At 49.1% G+C, this 12,918-nt stretch overlaps 1 protein-coding gene across 1 annotated transcript; it reads right to left on the reverse strand.

The window, feature by feature from the left end:
* Nucleotides 1-5,601: 5,601 nt before the first annotated feature.
* Nucleotides 5,602-7,605, reverse strand: LOC123165749 (GDSL esterase/lipase At1g28600). The gene is made up of 5 exons (XM_044583471.1): nucleotides 7,260-7,605; nucleotides 6,957-7,169; nucleotides 6,566-6,714; nucleotides 6,220-6,487; nucleotides 5,602-6,130 (listed from the first exon to the last, which is right to left on the reverse strand). The coding sequence occupies exons 1-5, from the start codon at nucleotides 7,516-7,518 to the stop codon at nucleotides 5,883-5,885; spliced, it is 1,137 nt and encodes a 378-aa protein (XP_044439406.1). The 5' UTR covers nucleotides 7,519-7,605; the 3' UTR covers nucleotides 5,602-5,882.
* Between the last annotated feature and the right edge of the window lie 5,313 nt (nucleotides 7,606-12,918).

The following is a 12,918-nucleotide window of genomic DNA, read 5'->3' on the forward strand; positions in this document are numbered from 1 at the left end:
CTGGCCGTGGCAGAGAGAAACGGGTATGAACTCGACTTGTTCTGTTTGTGTAAATATGTTTAACCTAGTATCCATGATTCAACCCATTATGATTAAACATGTTTGCAATGACAATTAGAGATTATAGTTTCTCATGCCATGCATAAGTAGCTGGGAGTGGATAATGATTTATCTTGGGTATCAACATTGCGTTAAAATGATTGTGATGTAGTATGATGATACGGTATCCTCCTCTGAACGTTCGGGTGACTTGACTTGGCACATGTTCATGCATGTAGTTGAATCAAAACCAACATAGCCTCTATGATATTTATGTTCATGGTGTTCATATCCTACTCATGCTAGTGTCCAATGTTACTTATGCATAATGCATGTTCATGGCCGTTGTTGCTCTCTAGCTGGCCGCTTCTCAATCTAATTGCTAGACTTCTCTTGTACTAAGTGGGAATTCTGCTTGTACATCAAAAACCTTGAACCCAAGTTATTCCAGATGAGTCCACCATACCTACCTATATGCGGTATTATCCTGCTGTCCTAAGTAAATTTGCATGTGCCACCTCTAAAAACTTCTAATAAATATCATTTTTGTGTGCCTGGATTATTCATGGAATGATAGGAGGTGGTCAGTATCTTCCATGCTAAGCGGGTTATTCTCAGGTCGAGTGTTTATTCACTCGCCATCGCACGAGAAAAGGGCGGTAATAGGGATGCCCAGTCCCAAACTGCAAACAGAAAAAGCTTACAAATAATCAAACAAAAACTCCCAATGGAGTCAAAACCTTTACTTTTACCTCTTGGGAACCTCCACTAGCGTGCTTAGCATGGAAGATATTGATAACTGATGGTCGTGAAGTAAATGAGAAGGGTGCGTGTCTCAAAATATCATTTACCTCTGTTTTAAAACTTGAGCTCTAGCACCTCTGCAAATCACTGCTTCCCTCTGCGAAGGGACTATCTATTTACTTTTATGTTGTGTCATCGCCTTCTAAAATAAGTGCCAGAACCTGAGAGCACTATCGTCATGCTTATGCATTGTGTGTAGCTAATGTTGGGGGCATCATGACTGGATCTTTTCTACCATGAATTACAATGTTTAGTCGCTGCTTGAACTTTGGAGGTGCTCTGCATTTATGTTTTGCGGTCTTAGAAAGGGCTAGCGAGATACCATTATTGTCATATTATATTATGGTTGTTTTGACAACGTGTTGCCGTTTGAGATATCGTATTATTGCTCGCTAGCTTATTATGTCATTGATATGAGTTAATATAATTTTTAAGAGTTATTGTCGGCATGGTTAGTTATAATGTTGGCTAATAACCTGGGTGATGTTTAAGCCTATTTATGCAAACAAGAGCAAAAGAGTTCGCAAAAGTTTTTCTTTTTCACTTTCAGTTTATCAACTGAATTGCTTGAGGACAAGCAAAGGTTTTAGCTTGGGGGAGTTGATACGTCTCCAACGTATCTACTTTTCCTAACGCTTTTCCTCTTGTTTTGGACTCTAATTTGCGTGATTTGAATGAAACTAACCCCGGACTGACGCTGTTTTCAGCAAAACTACCATGGTGTTGTTTTTGTGCAGAAATAAAAGTTCTCGGAATGGAAAGAAACTTTGCGAGGAATTTTTATATAAATAAAGAGAATTTCTGGAGCCAAGATCCACCGGAGGGGGCACCTGGGTGGGCACAACCCACCAGGGCGCCCCACCCCCTCCTGGCGCGCCCAGGTGGGTTGTCCCCACCTGGTGGCCCCGCAGACCTCAACCCTGATACTATAAAATCACATATTTGGAGAAAAATCATGGAGAAAGAATTATCGCGATCCACGAGATGGAGCCGCCGTCACCTCCTGTTCTTCATCGGGAGGCCAGATTTGGAGTCCGTTTGGGGCTCCGGAGAGGGGGGTCTTCGTTCTTCGTCATCACGAACCCTTCTCCATCACCAATTCCATGATGCTCCCTACCGGGAGTGAGTAATTCCTTCTTAGGCTCGCTGGTCGGTGAGGAGTTGGATGAGATTCATCATGTAATCGAGTTAGTTTTGTTAGGGCTTGATCCCTAGTATCCACTATGTTCTAAGACTGATGTTGCTATGACTTTGCCATGCTTAATGCTTGTCACTTTGGTACTGGGTGCCATGATTTCGGATCTGAACCGTTTATGTTATCACCATTATATCCATGTTCTAGATCCAATCTTGCAAGTTATAGTCACCTACTACGTGTTATGATCCGGCAACCCCGGAGTGACAATAGTCGGGACCACACCCGGTGATGACCGTAGTTTGAGGAGTTCATGTATTCACCATGTGTTAATGCTTTGTTCTGGTTCTCTATTAAACGGAGACCTTAATATCCCGTAGTTTCCAATTGGACCCCGCTGCCATGGGAGGGTAGGACAAAAGATGTCATGCAAGTTCTTTCCATAAGCATGTATGACTATTTACGGAATACATGCCTACATTATATTGATGAACTGGAGCTAGTGCCGTATCGCCCTAGGTTATAACTGTCTCATGATGAATATCATTCAACAAGTCACCGATCCAATGCCTACGAATTTATCTTATATTGTTCTTGCTAAGTTACTACTACTATCGTTACTGTTGCACTTGCTACAAAATTATTACTATCGTTGTTACCGTACCATTGCTGCTGCTACTATTATCAAAACTATCATATTACTTTGCTACTGATCACGTTGCTGCAGATAATTAATCTCCAGATGTGGTTGAATTGACAACTCAGCTGCTAATACCTTCAAATATTCTTTGGGTCCCCTTGTGTCGAATCTATAAATTTGGGTTGAATACTCTACCCTCGAAAACTGTTGCGATCCCCTATACTTGTGGATTATCATGGGTTATCAAGAATCTAGTGGAATCATCAATCAAAGTCATGAAGTATTTCTTTCCACCTTTAGTCAACACACCATTCATCTCACAGAGATCTGAATAATGTATGAGCTCTAGTGGTGCCAGGTGTCTCTCCTTCGCAGGCTTGTGAGGCTTACGAGGTTGCTTTGCTTGGACACACGCATGGCACTTAGAGCCTTTGGCTAAAGTGAAACTCGGGATTAGATTCATCTTAGCCAGCCGCGTCATACAACCAAAATTTATGTGACAAAGACATGAATGCCAAACCTCACATTCGTTCACATTAGAATGAATTTGGTTCACAACTTTATTACAGAAATCCTCCAGGGAAAGGCGGAACAAACCACCACGATCATATCCTTTTCCAACAAAATAGTCCATACCGAGATACGACTACTTTGCTGGACTCCAATACTAACTTAAACCCATGTTTACATAGAAGGGAGCCACTAACGAGATTCTTCTTGATGGCGGGGACATGTTGCACGTTCTTCGGTTCTACCGTGCCAACACTATGAACAGAAGCATGCGAGTCATTCCCCATCAGGATGGAACAATCTCGTGCGACCTGATAATAAGAAAACAAAGACACATAAGCACACACATGAATATTGGCCCAAGTGTCAGCCCACCAATCGGTGGACTGACAAACTGAAAGTACGGTAAACAGATTACCATACCCTCATGCCCCATCATTGTTTCTCAGAGTGACATTGACAGACTTGGCGTCCTGTCATGGCTTCTTGTACTTGTTTGGACACTTGTTTGCCCAATGTTCCTCTGAACCACAAGTAAAGCAGCCATCTCTCTTTTTGTCTTTCTTGTTACCCTTCTTCTTAAAGGTAGTATTCTGCTTGACAGAGCTCTTTCCCTTGAACTTGTGGAAGTTCTCCTGCACCACATTGGCCCTAGAAGAACCCTCTGCCCCTTTCACGTGTAAGTCCTTTGCTCTCAAGTTCTTCTCAACACTTAGCTGACCAATGACAGCCTCTACAGAGAATTCATGTCTCAAGTGCTTGTGAGAAGTAGCAAAGTTCCTCCATCCAGGAGGGAGTTTTGCAATAATGCAACCTACGACAAACTTGTCCGGTAACTCACACTTCAGGAGCTCCAGCTCCTTAGCGATGCATTGTATCTCATGAGCCTAGTCCAATACAGAACGGTTATCAACCATTTTGTAATCATGGAACTGCTCCATAGCATACAACTCGCTTCTAGAATCGGTTGTGCCGAACTTAGCTTCGAGTGCATCCCACAAATTCTTGGCAGCACGCATATGGAGATATGTGTCAACTAGCTTGTCTCCGATCACAGTAAGAACCCACAAAGATGGTGGTTGCCTCCCTAAACGCATTCTCCTATTCAGGAGCAATCGTTACCATGGGAGACACACCACCAACCCAGAACACGTTCATTATGTGAACCACAAGGTAGTTCTCGTCTGCCAACGCTTAAAATGCGTCCCGGTAAACTTTTCCGGTTTCAGTGTAGCGGCGAAGCCATGAGTCGAAAAGTGCCTAAAATAAGATTTTTGGATTGTTGGAAATATTAGCACTTTTTCGATTAATCTAAACCACAAGTAAACAGTAAGCATGGCAAATACGGTATGCATCTCATACCGATACCTAAGCATGTGAGCACGTACAGTACATAGAACCGAAACATCTATGAACAACATATATACGGCCAGCACATGAACGAGCAAATAGGGGATGAACGAGTCATACCCTCCGGTTGGCCAGGCCAACACGGCGGCGGTAGCGGCAGCCTCGGCATCGGCCGAGGCCTTCTTCTTGGCGGCTTCGTCGTCAGCCATGGAGTCGATGCAGGGGAAGTAGTGGAAACAGAGGCAGACGAAGGCGGGGACGGATCGGGAGCAGTCGTGTCAAGACGCTCCCCAAAAATCTTATTGCCGTTCTCCGGGCAGGATCTCGAACGACAGGGTTTCGGAGGCACCTGCTCTCCCGACCAACCGTGCACGCGGTCGTCGGGATGGGATCGTTGGAGGCAGCACAGAGAGAGGAACAATAGATGACAGCTAGGGTTGTACCAGAGGGAGTGAGTGAACTGAGTTAGGGTTCACTCCACTAGGCCGTCAGGAAGATAGGCCTGGGCTCAGGCCCACGACCGAGTCCGCGAACAGCCCACGATCCAACGTCTCGGACAGTGGCGCTTCCGCAAGCGACTCGTTAATTAATCAATTAATTGACCATTCCTGACCGACAAAAATAAGCTTCGACTCGGCTCATTCTCGCAACCCGCAAAGTGGTAGAGCAACCCTTATAAAGAGGTCTCACTCTTCTTACTGTAGCAGTATAATACTAAACTTCCCACACTTCCCACCACTTGCCATACACAATAATGGGCCTTAGAGATTAACCAGGGATTATTGTCTTATATGGGCCTAAGCCCATCCATAATCCATCATATATGAGGTACTCCCTCCTTCCCAAAATATAGGGCACGGTTTGACTTTTCTGGTCTTCGTTGCACAACTTTGACTATGATTTTCATGTATTGTATGTCTATAAAATTAGTGTACATACATATGTAATAAAATTGTTTTGCAAGACAAATACGATGATGCTATTTATACATGTTCAATCCATATACTTTGATATATATTAGTGGTCAAAATCGTAAAAAGTCAATCGTGCCTTATATTTTGGGAAGGAGAGAGTACTAAAAAATGGTCATCATGTTTTAAAAAACTTTGCTGTGTATTTGAAATGTTTATTGGGTTTTTAAAAATGTTTATCAGATACAGCTTTACGATCACTAAATCTCTTCAAACAATGTATTTCTCAATTCCTTCAAACAATTATGGTGTGCATCTAATTGAAACACTTTTTCTTTTACAAATGTACCCCACACGGCAACACGAGCAGCCTGCCTAGTCAAAAAGTGTAGTTAGTCGATGCCTTAGCAGGAGAACGTCCACGTGTGCCAAGGATTAATTTAGCCGGAATTGCTCTACTCCCTCTGTCGCTGTCTTAGTTAGGCTTAGGCTTTTAGGCGCACCCAATCCTTCGTCTCGCCTCCGCCGTCCACGAGCTGAGCAGAGCAGGCGAGTTGGCCTTCAACGTGGCGCAGGCCGTGTGCCTATTGGCGGCCTCCGTGAAGTGCACCCCGTCCCAGGACACGTACTCAGACGGGTCGGCGCACGCCGCCGTCCCGGCCGCGCCGCAGAACGCCGTCATGTTGAAGTTGTACACGCCGCTCCCGCCGCAGCACGCCGCCAGCGGCTCATCCCTAAACCCTGAGATCGACGGAGAAGACGAGGTCAGGAGAAAGCTGATTATCAGTCTGTGGCCTGTGTGCTCCATAGCCGGTGGCTGTTGTGCGTACCGTATTTCCGGGGCGAAACGATGAGATCGGCGACGGCGCCGTAGAGATCGGCGTAGAGGATGGCCGTCCCCGGGTGCGCTCGCCGGAGCTCCCGGAGCATGCCGTTCAGCGCGCGGTTGTGCAGCTCGGCGAGGTTGTTGAGCGGCTTGATGCAGCCGGACGCCGGGTCGTGGTCGCCGCTCTGGTAGAGGGCGAGCAGCTGTGGCTCGCAGCCGAGCGGTATCATCCCGGGGACCAGTACGGTCCTCGCTCCGGCGGCGATCACCTCCTGCAAGCATTCTCACGTACCGTTGGAATGGAGCACAGCTTTATTTGACCGACTGATCACGGGAGTGTGCTAGCTTACGGTCACGACTGAACGGACGGCGCCGACGATGTGCGGCACGAAGGCCCGCGCCTCCTCGACGGTGGTGTTCCCGGCAAAGGCGACGAGGTAATCGTTAACTCCAATCTCGCCGACGATGAAGAGCGAGGTCGCCATGATCCTCGTACGGTCTATTATTATAAGGTGACGATGCACCCATCATGAAAAAGAGAAGATTATCAAATCGACCAGCCATGCGTTCACAAAGGGAGGAGGCCCTTTACACAACAACATGCATGCATGCAGCCCTGTTTATGTCATTCCACGCAATAATAAAGATATGACACACGTGTTTTTTCTAAAAATATCTCTAAGAAAAGATATAACGCACGTGTAATTCAATAAGTTTGTATTGATAAAATAGATTACTTACTGTGAACTGAGCCAAGAAGCTGCAAAACGTTCTTGAACCAGGTGGCTTGGTTTGTGAAAGAGACAGGCACAAACGGCTTAAGCCCTCTGCTCTCGAAGAAATCCGGGCCAAGCGCCGTCGCTCCACCGACGGCAAAGTTCACGCCGCGCCGAAAATCCTCTGCGCTCTTGCCGGCGAGGTACGGCGTCGGGTGCGGTACCCCCAGCGCCTCAGCTGCTCCACCAAGAAGATCAACGTCTCACGTGAGCCTATCAATGCACTACCATACTGAAACTGTTGGTTTAATTGGTGGTCAGTGGTCACCGATGAAGTCGACGACGAGGCGGCCGTCGGACGCCCGGCCAGTGGGGCGCCGGAAGAAGGTCTCGCCGTAGGGCGGCCGGCTGGACGGCCCCGCGCGGGTGGCCGCGAGATGCAGCGAGTTCCCGGTGTCGGTGAGCGAGTCGCCGAAGCTGAAGACGCCGGCGTAGCGCGTCCCGCGGTCGCCGGCGGCGGCGCCGATGACGGGGAGAAGCGCCACCGCCAGCGCCAGCGCCACGAGGAACTGTGAAAATGGGCACATCGTATCTAATGTGCGTGCGTGTCTGCTGCTATCCTTCGGTGCTACGATTTGTGTGGAGCTGTGTGGTTCGTTTTGTAGGCAACGTACGTCGGCAGCGACAGGGGGGAATTGATTAATGGACATCATTCGCTTTACTTTAAGGATCTAGAAGCAGCCGCGCGTGCGTGTTTGCGTTTCAAAGGATTTTAAAGGATGGAGATGGGGAAGCCGTCCGGGGATTGGAGGCCTCTCAAACGGAACTCCACTATCTCCATCGGCCACAGCAGGCGCTTGGCAAGACTCGTTTTGACTGCATTTCGTTGAATGCGACTGCACATCCACGCGCATGCCCTTGCCCCGTAGACAAGCTCCATCTAAAACAGTACAGTCGGCGTGCGTGTAGATTTTAATAGATTTTGAAAAGAAAATCTGGTAGACAATGAGAACAGCCCCGGCCTCTACATTATTCGATGCACATAATCATTTTTGCTATAATATCATACTAGTAATCATTCGATGCAAAAATAAATAAATAAATAAATAAATGAAAGCATGCACAAATACAATAGGCCTGCAATATGATTACAAATATATAACTTATTACTGGGCCGTCATCTAAATCAGTTGAGTGTATCTTGTGCTACAATCTTCTAATGGCTGCACCCAAATGTCATAGGTGCATGACCCTTTCCTAGTTGAACATAGCATCACATACAGATTCTTTATGTTGCCCTTGTGATAACCTACAAAAAGTATGAAAGTTTGTTCCTCAAAAACACAGTCATTACAACAATTTCAGGTTGTCCAAGGTAAGGTACACACTCCCTCATGGACGTGTATATTAGTTTTGGGGCACACCCGACGAACTAGTTTCCGAACCGTAAGTTATACTAGCCAGTGGAGGGAGTGAAAGTGCATCTTGGTTCGTTCATCCGTGCACATTAGTTTGTGCTTTATCTATAAAGCGGGCCGAAAGCATGTTTTAAGAGTGAAAGTGCATCTAGGCCGCACTTGTGTGTTTGCGTTTTAAACGATGGCGATGGAGGAGCCGTCCGGAGATTGGAGACCTCTCAAATGGAATTCCACTATCTCTATTGGCGCTTGGCAAGACTCGTTTTGGTTGTATCTTGTTGAAGGTGACTACACATGGAAGTTCTTGCTCCCATACACAGCCTTTTGTAGAGGGAGATTGAAAGCTAAATGGATCGTACATCAAACAAGGGTAAATTGGCCCCACCTGTCATAACGGTCAACTTGACGGTCAAAACAAACGGAGTTGACTGGGCCGCCACGTCAGCCCTGATGGGTGGGTCCCATTTGTCATAATCGCGTTTAAATCGTCTAAACGGGCCATTTTTCAAATGTGGTAGTTTTTAGTCATAAAATTAGAATTTTTTGGTAGTTATCAGTCACTTTTTTGAATGTGGTAGTTCTGTGGGACGGTAACCCCTAATGTGGTAGTTTTTTGTCAAATACTCATTCGAATGAGAGCGGACATTTCCTTATGTTCAGAAAGCTAGACATTCAGGTGGTACCCCAACCCTAGCCGCCGCCGGGGCCGAAACCACCTCCCTCGCTTCCTCCCGCCACCGCCGGCGTGTGCCCGGAAGCCGACGGTGGTGGCGGGGGTTCTCCTCGCTCCCGCGTCTCGGGGGTGGTGCGGGGCCCCTATGCGCATGGAGGCGTGGCCGATCTAGCGAAGCGGCGGCGATGGTTGCGGCAACGGCGGTGGTTGTGACGCCCCCGATTTGACCGTACACTAATCATGCACGCAAATGTGTACGATCAAGGTCAGGGACTCACGGGAAGATATCACAACACAACTCTACAACATAATTAAGCCATACAAGCATCATAATACAAGCCAGGGGCCTCGAGGGCTCGAATACAAATGCTCGATCACAGACGAGTCAGCGGAAGCAACAATATCTGAGTACAGACATAAGTTAAACAAGTTTGCCTTAAGAAGGCTAGCACAAACAGGGATACAGATCGAACGAGGCGCAGGCCTCCTGCCTGGGATCCTCCTAACTACTCCTGGTCGTCGTCAGCGGCCTGCACGTAGTAGTAGGCACCTCCGGTGTCGTAGGTGTCGTCGTCGACGGTGGCGTCTGGCTCCTGGACTCCAATATCTGGTTGCGACAATCAGATAGATAGGAAAGGGGGAAAGAGGGAGAGAAGCAACCGTGAGTACTCATCCAAAGTACTCGCAAGCAAGGAGCTACACTACATATGCATGGGTATATGTGTAAAGGGGCATATTAGTGGACTGAACTGCAGAATGCCAGAATAAGAGGGGGATAGCTAGTCCTGTCGAAGACTACGCTTCTGGTCATCTCCATCTTGCAGCAGGTAGAAGAGAGTAGATTGAAGTCCTCCAAGTAACATCGCATAGCATAATCCTACCCGGCGATCCCCTCCTCGTCGCCCTGTTAGAGAGCGATCACCGGGTTGTATCTGGCACTTGGAAGGGTGTATTTTATTCAGTATCCGGTTCTAGTTGTCATAAGGTCAAGGTACAACTCCGGGTCGTCCTTTTACCGAGGGACACGGCTATTCGAATAGATAAACTTCCCTGCAGGGGTGCACCACATAACCCAACACGCTCGATCCCATTTGCCCGGACACACTTTTCTGGGTCATGCCCGGCCTCGTAAGATCAACACGTCGCAGCCCCACCTAAGCACAACAGAGAGGTCAGCACGCCGGTCTAACCATATGCGCACAGGGGTCTGGGCCCATCGCCCTATGCACACCTGCACGTTGCGTACGCGGCCGGAAGCAGACCTAGCCTAGTGGCGTTCCAGTCCAATCCGGCGCGCGCCACTCAGTCGCTGACGTCAAGAAGGCTTCGGCTGATACCACGACGTCGGGATACCCATAACTACTCCCACGTAGATGGTTAGTGCGTATAGACCAAATGGCCAGACTCAGATCAAATACCAAGATCTCGTTAAGCGTGTTAAGTAACCGCGAACGCCGACCAGGGCCAGGCCCACCTCTCACCTAGGCGGTCTCAACCTGCCCTGTCGCTCCGTCACAAAGATCCACTCGCGGGTACTCCTACGAGCCGACCCGACTTTAGTCATCACATGTGTCATGTATATAGTATATAAGTATATACCCATGATCACCGCCCAGGTGATCACGGCCCGATAGTATAGCACAGCCGACGGACAAGAATGTAGGGCCACTGATGGAAATCTAGCATCCTATACTAAGCATGTAGAATTGCGGGTAAAGGTAACAACAGTAGTTACAAGGATAGGCTATGCATCAGGATAGGATATCGGAAAGCAGTAACATGCTACACTACTCTAATGCAAGCAGTAAAGAGAAGAATAGGCGATATCTGGTGATCAAGGGGGGGGCTTGCCTGGTTGCTCTGGCAAGTAGGAGGGGTCGTCAACTCCGTAGTCGAACTGGGCAGCAGCAGTGTCGGTCTCGTAGTCTACCGGAGAGAAGAGGGGGGAAGAAACAGTAAATACAATGCAAACATAAGCATGACGATGCGTGACATGACAATGAGCGGTGCTAGGAGTGTCCTAACGCGACAGTAGGTGGTACCGGTGAAGAGGGGGACATCCGGGAGGTACTCCCGATGTTTCGCGTTTTCGGATAGACGGACCGGAGGGGGAAAGTTGCTAGTTCGATAGGTTAGGGAGGTGTGGTGGACGAACGGACTGCGTATTCGGATTCGTCTCGTCGTTCTGAGCAACTTTCATATAGAAAACATTTTCATCCGAGTTACGGTTTAAAAGATATGAATTTTCAAAGTTTATTTGAATTTCTGGAATTATTTAATTAACAGAAAAAGAGATATGACGTCAGCATGACGTATGAGCGACGTCGGCGGTCAACAGTCCGGGTTGACTGGTCAAAACTGACATGGGGGACCCACCTGTCATAGACAGTGGGTTATCAGAAGATTAAACTAATTAACTTTTAGTTAATTAACTACTGGGCCCACCTGTCAGTGAGTGATTAGATTAATTAATTATTTTTATTTATAAAACATTTTTCTTTTTCTTTTCTCTTTTTTTTGCGGTGGGGCCCGCATGTCAGTGGCTGGACCTGCCCAGTCAGCACGTTGACTGGGTGGACCCAGTCAACGGGGCCCTCGGGCCCACTGGCAGTGGCACTGGGGGGCAGGCCAGCCACGTCGGCGGCCGGCGCCGGAGCGACTCCGGCGAGCCAAATGCGGCGGCGCGGCTCGGGAGGGGCGCGGGTTTCACGCACAGGGGGTCTGCGGGGTCGTGGCTGGGCGCGTTCGACGCGGCTCGGCGCCGCGCGTCCAACGGTGGTGGCCGGAGGGGCTGGAACGGGCGGGGGCGAGCGCTTCGAGCTCGCCGGCGGCGAGGTGCTTCGGGCGAGCAACGGCCACGTCGGTTCGGCGCGAGATCGGGCAAGCGGAGGAGCTGGGAGCATCTACGTGCGGTGGGGAGTGTTGCGGGCTTGAGCCCGTGACCAAAAGGTCACCGGAGACCCGCCGGCGGCGAGCTCCGCGGCGCGGCGTTCGGGCGCGCGTGGGGAAGAAGCTAGGGGCGCGCGAGAGAGAAAAGGACAGGGGAGGAGGGGGGAGAGGCTCACCGCGCGGCACACGGAGGCCAGTGAGAGCTTAGGAGCAGCAGGTCGGCGCCGGGGAAGAAGGGGGGTCGCCGGCGTCCGAAGTTGAAGGCGAGCTTGGGGAGGCCGTTGGAGTGGCTCCGAGCTTCAACGGAGAGGCGGAGGTGGTGTAGTCGAGGGCGGCGACGGCGTACGACATGGCGAGGTGGCGATTGGGGCACGGTGGCCGCGTGAACGACGGGAACGGCGGCGAGCGCGTCGGGCGTGGGGGGGAGAAGAGAGTGGCGCGGATCTGGGGGGGAAGAGGGAGGCGCAAGGGCCGAGAGGTGAGCGGGGTGAGTGGGAGAGAGGCCCGAGGCGGCGGGGTGCTGGCGCCCTTATCCTCCCCGTCGCCGGCGAGGTGGTGCGGCGGGGACGGCCCCTATTCCGACCCCGGTCGGGGGAACAGGGAAGGGGGCGAGGGGGGGAGAGGTGGGCTGGGCCGGGGGTCGGCCCAGTTGGGCCAGGGGTCCAGTGGGGGGAAGGCCTGCTCCCTTTTTTTTCTTTTCTGTTCTGTGTTCTTTTGCCTTTTCTTTTTATTTGTTTATTTTCTTTTCCGTTTTATTTCATTTAAAAGTATTTAGGTATTTTATAAAAATGTGTTTTCTCCACCATAATTACCAGTGTATTATTTGGCACCCACCGAACATTTTTATTCAAATTTTTGAAAACTTTTATTTTCCACTTTAATTTTAATTGAAGTTGAATTAGGAGTTTGAAAAGAAGTGTGATTCCAAATGTGATCATGCCCTGTTTAGCAACATGATTAGCTTAATCACATAGAGTTACTGTAGCATGATCCTCAGGGTGTTACAG

Source organism: Triticum aestivum, chromosome 1D (genome assembly GCF_018294505.1).
Source record: "Triticum aestivum cultivar Chinese Spring chromosome 1D, IWGSC CS RefSeq v2.1, whole genome shotgun sequence".
Classification (NCBI taxonomy): Eukaryota; Viridiplantae; Streptophyta; class Magnoliopsida; order Poales; family Poaceae; genus Triticum; species Triticum aestivum.